The sequence below is a fragment of the Phasianus colchicus genome, chromosome 14, assembly GCF_987193195.1.
Source record: "Phasianus colchicus chromosome 14, bPhaCol1.hap1.1, whole genome shotgun sequence".
Taxonomy (NCBI): Eukaryota; Metazoa; Chordata; class Aves; order Galliformes; family Phasianidae; genus Phasianus; species Phasianus colchicus.
In genome coordinates this window covers 9,089,072-9,098,548 of record NC_143449.1, presented here as the reverse complement: position 1 = coordinate 9,098,548, position 9,477 = coordinate 9,089,072, and the positions used below count along the sequence as shown (strand labels likewise).

At 44.5% G+C, this 9,477-nt stretch overlaps 1 protein-coding gene across 5 annotated transcripts in view; it reads right to left on the bottom strand.

The window, feature by feature from the left end:
- Positions 1 to 1,069: 1,069 nt before the first annotated feature.
- The window catches only part of ZNF185 (zinc finger protein 185 with LIM domain), a 48,333-nt gene continuing 39,925 nt past the window's right edge, over positions 1,070 to 9,477 (bottom strand). For 3 of the 5 annotated variants that reach the window (XM_090150191.1, XM_090150192.1, XM_090150193.1), the window contains exons 26-33: positions 8,199 to 8,312; positions 7,845 to 7,940; positions 6,433 to 6,534; positions 4,962 to 5,030; positions 3,449 to 3,529; positions 2,987 to 3,089; positions 2,445 to 2,543; positions 1,070 to 1,719 (exon numbers count right to left, since the gene is read on the bottom strand). In XM_090150191.1, coding sequence (XP_090006317.1) covers positions 2,445 to 2,543; positions 2,987 to 3,089; positions 3,449 to 3,529; positions 4,962 to 5,030; positions 6,433 to 6,534; positions 7,845 to 7,940; positions 8,199 to 8,312 — 664 coding nt within the window. In that variant the 3' untranslated portion in view covers positions 1,070 to 1,719. The remainder of the gene's footprint in view (positions 1,720 to 2,444; positions 2,544 to 2,986; positions 3,090 to 3,448; positions 3,530 to 4,961; positions 5,031 to 6,432; positions 6,535 to 7,844; positions 7,941 to 8,198; positions 8,313 to 9,477) is intronic. The other 2 variants (XM_090150194.1, XM_090150195.1) reach the window with 2 other exon arrangements.

Genomic DNA, 9,477 nt, shown 5'->3' with positions numbered 1-9,477 from the left:
GCACGCGAGCCGTGGCTTTATTAGAGGTGCATGCTGATGTTACATGATTGCTACAGGACCGCGCAGCGCCAAAGAGATGCTGCAGAACGCACAGCGGGTGAACTGTGGCCCAGAAGGCCACAAACCCACCAGCTATTGCCAAGTACAGCATTTCCACAGAGTAGCTTCTCAGAGGGCATCCGTAACCGTAGGCCTCCTCTGTCCGGAAAGCATCATCTCCGAGCATCCTGGTAACGCAGAGGTGGAGGCAGCCCACAGGGGCTGTTGGTGCTGGGCCTCCAGTTTGCAGAACGGAGTTCAGGATTCCCCCTCAGGCTGTCAGGTCTGGCTCTGAAGCTTGCTTGTAGCAGAGCTGTTACCATTTCAGCTGGAGTTCCCCTCCTGGAGTGCTTTTAAGGTCATGCTTACAGCCTGCTTAAATCAATGGTTGTGGCCTAAAATAATGCTATGGAGCTTTGGTGCTGTAGAAGCACTAACTTGCTAAGCTTTTGCATGCATGCCAGCTTCCATCACTAAGAGCATAAAGAATTACCTGTCTTACAATAGTCTGCTTAGAGCTTTTGCCATCCCCTGTTGGCATGTAAGAGCTACTACAGAACTGGTGTTTTGCAAACATTCCTAATGCTTTAAAAGAGAAAACAGTAACTCTGTAAGCACATTCAGAGCCGTACATTTAAGGCACAGAGCTTCCAGCTTCCAGTGTTCAACTTTCCTAATCTCTCAGCATCTGAACTAAGGGCTAAAATTATGCAGCTCTGACTTTTAGTATGTAAAGCACCTGCTAGAAGGTCAGTTTTGTGAGTGAGCATTTGTGATGTGAATAACTTACAGCAATAAAAGGGGCATTGCAGCAAGCCTTGGAGATGGGGGAAAAATCAGATTTCAGTCAAGCAGTGATCCTTGTCAGGAGAGCCAACTGAGATACTGATTCTCTGGCACGTGTTGTATGGCCATTGGACACCCACCATCAGAGGCTGAGTGAACACTCTTTCACTTGGTAGTTTATCTTCCCAAACAGACAGCAGACACACTGACTGCTGGAGGAATTCACCAGGGAGTTGGAAGAGAAGGGAAATTAAAGCTGACACAACTAAAAAGTGAATGGTGTGAGTCTGCAAGTGCTCCTGAAAGCCCACGGAAAGCAAGCGGAAATCAGGCAGAAGCTTTTTCTAGGCAGAATTTGGGGGGTGAAAGAAGCAGAAATAGGCTTTGCTAGGATCTAAATTCAAACCCTCCCAAGAATCCAAATGTGGTGTTTAACACTTCTTATAGCTGCTTGCTTTGCGCCAGCTGACACGCACTGAGCTGCAACCCGATTGCAGAAATGAAAAAAAAAAAAAATCAGAAAAGGTTTCTTGCAATTAAATTAAATAGACCTAAGGAGCTCTGCCTGGTTTCCAGCACAGGAGCTATCTGGAATCTTAATGAAGTTAAAGACAGGTGGAGGGGCTCAGCACCTCTGGAAAATCAGCCCACCTATCTTTTATAGATGACACTGCCTTATCTTGTTAACATTGGCACTTGTCTTGCATGCAGCTGACAGCATAAGCTAGCAGATGTTAAACTCATTCATTGTGATGAGGCAGTGAGAGGGAAAATAATTTGCAGAAGAGAGAAGCAGGAATTCTGCTATCTTAGCAAGTCAGGGACCAGTAGATATATTCAGATATGTGCTGCTGAGGACTTTCCACTGGCTGCTTTTTCCAGCTTTGCAAAACCCTGCAAGCAAATAAAGAGAAGGTGAACACAGGAGCTGAGTAGCACACAAAACACGGCATTACAAAGGTCAGTGGAGCAGATGAACATGCAGGAAGGGGATGAAGAAGAAGACTAGCTAGTCACATTGCATTAGGAGATGAACAAAGCAGCCATGTACATGGTGAGGCAGGTGCCTCGTTCCTTCCTCCTCTCCATCACAAGGCAGAGGAAGGAAAGAAGGCAACTTATCATAATTTCAGTGCACTGGCAGCATTTCCAATTGCCACTGTGTCGATACGAACCCCATCCAGACTATCAGATAAAACAAAATGCTATCCAGTCTAATTCCTTGTTACTTTGTCAACTTTTGAGAGAATATACAACTCTTTAGTTTTCCCGGTGCTTTAAATAAAGCAGGTTAGACCAGGACAGGAGAGAGAACTATATTCTCAGAGAGAACTCTCCACCTCTGAGGGATATTAGTCTCTCAAATCAGCCAGTCTTCTGCTTGCTTCTGGGAGTGAGGCTAGAACAGTCTGTCACATTATAACCCCAGGTTCTGACTGAGACCCCTGGGGCCAGCTGGAACATATTTCTAGCTACTTTTGCAACAAGGCTCACAACTTCCCACTAAAAACCCAATGAAAAATTCAGTGATTATGAGGGTTAAATGCTCTTCATTCAGTAAACACTACATGAGCTCTCTCATCCAGTCCTGTATGCTGACACCATTAAGGAGGACTCACCTAGAAGAGTTTCTCGTAGCACTTGTCACAGTGGACAATATCCCGGTGGATGAATATTTTATCCAGAAGATCTCCCATTGCTTTGTGGCAAATTCCACACTGCCAAAGAGACAACAGGATGGTTGAACAGTAACTAATGCACCACGTGCTGACGTTAGTGTGATGGGGGCAGATAAATGAACAGTCTCTGTTCCATTTTTGGAAGTATGAAGACGCCAAAGCAGTGACTTTTGAGACTAAACATCCTTGTAACAGAAAACTGGCACTGCAGGCTTCCTTCATTCACATCTCCCATTTCCACAGGCTCTACAAAGTTTCAGAGATTCAGCAAGCACCACACTGGCAGTAAGTCTAACACAGGGACATGAGGGAAGGGAGTGCTGCTATCTACTAGATGCCAATTTATATGCATTTATGCAAAATGAAAATCTTCTGGGGACACAACAAACATTTGTGTCTGCATCATCAGAATTTGCACCACCTCCCACCACTCTGTTTCACAGCTGCACAGAGAAGACCATCAACAGAAAAGTTTTTTTTACCCTGAAGCAGTATTCATGGCAGTAGATGTTAAGGTGTTCTATTATGATCTTAGGGCAGTCTCGGATCTCACGGCTGCAGTAAGTACAAACAGGTTCACTGGACCTTTGAAAGAACAGAAAAGTAAATTCCTGCACCATGGTGCCTCTGTAACACAAATAGTCTCTTGTCTCATTGCTGGTAAAGAGGTTTCTTAACATGAGCACTGCTCCACACCAGATTCCTGCTTCTACATTTATTTAACAGTACCAGGTGACAATATGGAGGAACATGTGATAACCCAGGGATGCAGAGATGAGAACAGGAGGACAGGACAGAGCTTTAAGTCAATGTCACTGTGTTTTCTGAAGATCATTTAAATTTCATGCTATGATTTCACCAAATGCATACCAATACTGTAAAAGTGTTAGTCATTTCTTTTCAACGGTGTACCAAAATCCTTACACAGCCCCAAACTCTCCTACCTCTGCAGGGGAGCACTGGACACATAGCTGTGGTGGCTGTAGGTTCCTCTCTCCAAATCGGTCAAATCCACAAGGCTACCACTAGAGACAGAAGAAAATGTCAGCACTTGACAATTATACATGGGAGGAACACTGCAGATGGAATCATTAATGATTAATCTTAAAATTCTAACTGCAGTGTCCCAGCTGCCTGCTCTTTGGAGAAAAGGATGGTCCTTCCAAGGTAAAACTGCAAGCAGCAGTATCTCCATCTTTGCACTCCACACTGCATACTCTGTGAAGGGGTGGCTATATCCTGCCCCTAGTTCCATACCACAGCCACGGGTGGGCCAGACCCACAATGCTGCTCTCAGAGGTCCAAACAGATTTGCATAGAACAGGTACCTCCAAAGATAGACCAAAGGGGCAGAAAATATCTGGGGGCCACTGCACCCATGTCAGAGCTCTGAGAAACGTGTCTGGCTGCTGCTGTCAACACAGAGAGGCAGGATGTGGGCAGCATGGCTAGGAAACTGGGGGAAGTACCCAGAAATGGGGCCCCTATGAGCCTAAGGGTGAGGGAGGTGGCACAAGTATGGAGAAGAGGGATAGATCCCTCCTCCATTCTGCTTCCAGCCACATGCTGCCATCCACTTACTCCTTGCTAGCCAGGGAAAGGCATCCCTGCTCTCACCTAGCTGAGTGTTCTCTCTCTGTCCCCAGTTGGCCTGAGGTTTTTAGATGGTGCAGCGACATGCTTATCTTTGGCTGCTGAGATCTGCTTTTGCAGACCTACAGGAAAGGCTAGAGATTTATCGAGTCTGTAATCAACTCCCACAGCAATGCCAACACAGCACTGGGGGAGGATAAATGGCAGCAGAGAGGCAGTGAATGTGGCATTAACTGGCTGCCATGTCAGTGTAAGCAGGGCTTATCCGGAACCAAATTCTGCTCTCAGTCATATTGGTGTCAATCTGGAACTTATTTACCTGTGAGCAGAACAAAGGAATGAAGATTTTAGCCTCAGAGTGGCATCTTCTCAGAAGACTCTTTGAGTGAGACCCCACAAACCCCACATTTCCTCACCAATTCCAGACTTTTTGTTTCTGTGCATAAATGTGCAATGAAGCCTAACAGTGCCAAATGTGCAGCCTAAGGAACTGCAGTGAAGTGTTTTTACTGTCATCTCTCACAGGCTGACCTCACTAAGCACAGGAGTTTAACCCCTCCACAAGGACTTACAGGACACAGGTCCTTCTGTCACTGCAATGGGACGAGGCAGCACATTGCAGCATTGTAGTGAGATCTCTCTGGGTCTCCAAAGCAGTATTGCTGTCTTAGTAAAACTCTTTGCCCACCCAATGTAATAATCCCTCCAGGGCTAATTAGCTCAGGCACAGTGCCATGCTGACACAGTGCTAGTGGTTCCAGCTCGGGAGCTTGCCTGGTGCATGTTAGTTGGCAAAGTCATATGCTGTTTGTTTTGCACTTGTATATAGACACATGACTGACTGTCTCTGGACACTCCTCATACCTGCCATAGCGAGGGGAGGCTGATAGCTCACTGCTGTTCACGTACTCCTTCACAAAGAGGACCCCTTTTCTAGGAATAGATGGAAGCAGAATGAGATGCATTTGCATTATAAAAGGCTGAAACTAATGAGAGACAGCGCAAGGGACCACATGTGTGCACTTGGACACGTACTGTGTGCATGAAAAAGGAGTGAGATGCTGTTGTTCTCCAACAAATACTGAATATCAAGCATTCTTGCTAAATAACACCTAATATGCCCTCTAATTAACCCACCAAAACAAATCAATTTAATTAGAAAGAAAGGGATGGATAATATAACACTTTCATCCAGTTATCCCCTATTCTGCAGGGATAAGTCCTTTTCAAATCGTGTCAGGATTATGCACACAGTAAGTATTTAGACAGTTTGTGGTTCTGTCCTTTAACATTAAAACCCTACTGGCACAGCAATACCTACACTGACCGTCATATTCCTGTCACAAGAATATCTCTGGCTCACTCATGCATTATAAATTGCTACCGGTCTGTGGGATGTTTTTTCTTATAGAGCTGACCTTTCTTGCATATCCCTTCCTCTTTAAAATTCTGATTTCAAAATGACATGCCCCCATCTGTCTGTCTGTCTAGAGCTCTGTCACAGTTTGAGGGGAGACACCATGCCCATCGGCTCTCTTCCCAGAGCCATGAAATGAACTAATCATGCTATTTCTCCATGGTTCATTTTCACTGCTGCCTTTAAGCTATGCCTAATCCTCTCTTCTTATATGAGAAAACTAAACCATGTCACAGATACAGAAAGAAAAACTTTAAAGCTTTTCTTTTTTTTTTGTGCTCAGACATTTTCCATGTGTATACGTGTTTTTGCTACTTAGACAGGCATTGTGATAAGCAGGCTGTGGCAAAGCCAGGAGGACCCAAATGTTGCCTATCAAAGCCTATGCTGACCTGTCACTATTTTGAAACCCTCTCCCTAAATGGAGTTAAACTGTGCAGCAGTTTCCATCTATGAGATGGAGCATGTGGAAACTACAAATCCTAGAATACTGATCTATCTTCTGTAAAAGAAGACAGATCCTGTTCAAGGCTCAATAGGATCTGATACACTTGGCTCATTATTGACAAGGCAAAGAGTCTTTCTCTACTTCTTAATGAGTACATGGCATGAGGAGCTCTATTGTGTCCCTCCAGCTACAGTGTGTTTCAGAGGACTCATGATTTTGCCAAAGGTACAACTAATACTAGGAGCTACATTCTAGTGTCTAAAAAAGGCTGCCTGGAAAAATACATGCAGCTCCTCTTTTTCTTTTGGGTGGGTCTGGCCACCAGTGTCTGTATTCCTCACTAAAAGAGGCTGAGAAATGTCCCATGGCCCAAAGGACAACCAGCAAAGCTTGGCTTATGTTCACCAAACAGGATGGCTGCATGTAAGAACTGCATTACTGAAGGATCATGACCACCCATTGCTCTTTACCCGGCAGTGCTGGAATCCGGCTGGTAGCCAGAGGCTGCTGGGCTGTTGTATGGTAAGGTGGCAATTGGAGTGCAGATCCTCTCACTTGAACTCGAAAGAAGCCTGGCAAGAGAGAGAAAAGTCTGTGGGCACTGGAAACACAAGCCATAACATGATCCAAGCTGGCTGCCAAGAAAAGACCTACCGCTGCTGTTAGGAAGATAATTTGGGAATGTGCAATGTTAAATCTCTTAATCATCCAGATTCATTTATCTTTACTGTAGATCAAAGAGGATCCTTCCTCTTTATATACCCTGCCACATATCAGCAGTATGTGGCAACAATATATTGGCAGAAGAGATTTGGAAAAGTCTCATTTATGGGGCCATGGGAGAAAAGATCAAAAGATCTTCGGATGAGCACAGACCAGAATGTAGCCTGAATGGAAGCAATTAAAGAAGAAACTGCATACAGCATGTTGCAAGAGAGGAGAAGGGGGCATATTAGACAAGGTAGCCTGAATGGAAACAATTATAGAATGAAACTGCATACAGCATGTTGCAGGAGAGGAGGAGAAGGGGGCATATTAGACAACGTAGCCTGAATGGAAACAACTGTAGAATGAAACTGCATTTGGCATATTGCAGGAGAGGAGGAGAAAGGAGCATATTGGCCAAGGTTCAATTTAACAAGTCCCCAGTTTAATCACTTCCAAAGCTGTAGCAGAGAAAAGGTGGCAAATCAATGGCTACTAAAGCATCGTCAGAAAACAGCTTTGCCTATCCACTCAGCAATGAGAGCTGTTAATTCTGCCTCGAAGGGATAAAGCTGGTCTTGCCTAGAGCCAGAGCTGAGCTAAAGGATCTCATGCCTTCTGCTTACACCCAGAATAGACTTCCCCTTGAAAGATCCAACACTGAGACCTACACTGGTGCCTCCACGTAGTGTCAGGCTGCACATAGGTGGACTGACACTGCCATGAAGGACTACTGACAGCTCAGAGTACCAGTATTCCACTGTGGTATTCCAGTATTCCAGCAGCCTTGTTCTGTGACCAGTTCAGTCGTTTAATCACTGGCTTTCTGGAGATAGTTATCTTCTTTCTCAACATTTCTTTCTTTCTTTCTTTTTTTTTTGTCACCTCCACCAAGGCTGATTTCCGGTCAAGGGAGTGTAGTCAGGAACCAGTCATTCAATCTCCTTTCACTCTGTTCTGGAACCCTCATAGAAAAATCTCCAGAGACCAGATATGTATATAACATAGACCCTGTGCTAGGTAGCTTTCGGCTAGAAACTGTTTAAGGGAAATTCTGTGACACATTTACTCCCTGGAAACAATTCTTCTCTCTTTCAGCTTTGGCTTTAATTCCTAGCTCCTGTTCCACAGCAGTTTTATGGAGGTTCCATCATAACCATCAAAACTACCCATTTACCTGGTGCTGTTACAGTTTAAGCTGTCCATGTAGAACGGCACCCTGTGGCTTCTCGGGGAAATGGACATGGTGGTATCTCTGGGAAGGGAGTGGTGGCTACGAAAGGAAGTGATACAATCTCAAGCAATGAACTTGAGCACAGGAGTGATTCTTACAAGTGGCAAGAATCTTGGCTGAATGTCTCTCTGCTCGGCAATGAAATTACTCATACATCACAGCCATCCATGCAAACAGCAACTCACTGAGTGCTTAGACCCAGGGAATTAAGAAGAAATGGGTCAGGATGCTCCAGATATTGAATAAATCTAACAGTGGAATGTTCTTTAGTCTATATCCCACCCTCTGACTCCTTACCTTGTATTTATAAGGTTAAATTCACAGTGCCCCCTGGCACTACCACTGTCATATCTGCTGCTCCTAGGGCTGCTTCTCCCATCATAAACTCTCCCTTCATAATCCAAGATAGGTCTGGCAAGGAAGCACAAGGCTCTGATTACATTATACCAGGAACCACTGGAATCCCCACACTGGCTAACTAATATTTTGTTTCAGCAGTTTCTCCCTTTGCTCTTCCTGCTTCACCCATGCTGGTTTTACAGCAGCATGCATACAAAGCTCTGAGGCTAGGAAAACTGACTCAGAATCTAATGATAGAGAATAAAGCTGAAGCAGTTCATAAATGGATGTATTGTGAATATTCTTTCCTCTCCTAATGCTCTCCAAAACCACCATCTGCAAATGTGAACTGCTGACCAGCTGGCCCATCTGGCTATCAGACTTGCACATTTTCATTTCTCCAAGACAGAACTTATTATCTGAATGGCTTTAAACTGCAGGCAAAGCTTGGGCTCTTTCAGTGGCAAAAATGAGCTTATTGCTTATGGTCATTCTTTTCTTACAAGTGCTCTGGGCTACAGATTATGTTTATACTGTGTATTAGCTCTCTGATCCTGATTAAAGCTTCAGGCAACTATATAACTTAAACAATACTGAAAAACACTGAAAAATCAATGCTGCATTAAAGACAGAAAGAGAGCCAAGCTAAGCTTATCATGAGAAAAATCCTGCTCTGGGCAAGACACACGCTCAGTTGTGATATAAACCCCAGGGCAGGAAGGAAGGGAGAGTTCACTACACTGCAGAAAGACATGTTAGCATCACAAAGTGCCAGGGGGTGATGACAGGCTATGAAGTGCAACAAAGGTCTGTCCCAGTTGTTCTAGCTCTAGTCCTAGTCCACAAATGCCTCCAAATGCAAAGGAACTTCCTTACACCAACTCTCTGAAAAATGATGGAAGGTAAAAGGCCATTCACATTCAGATCACACAGATTTATATGAGAGTTCTAAAGTGTACAGCTTGGCATGCACTTGTGTCATTGAGAGTCATGAGAAATAAAAACCAGATCATTCTTGAGTCTTTGCAGTTACAGAGGAAAAACAGATGTGGTCTCTAAACATCTGCCAGGAGTCCAGGCACTATGTAGGCGTCTGAACACAACCTGCCAAGAACTCTCCAGTGTTCCAGTGCACTTATTAGCCCAGGTCTTATCTCCAGCCCTTCAGGTTCGAAAAAGAGCTATGCTGCATATGCTGTGGGACGTGGCCATACTGTTAGTCTCTCTGGGAACAATA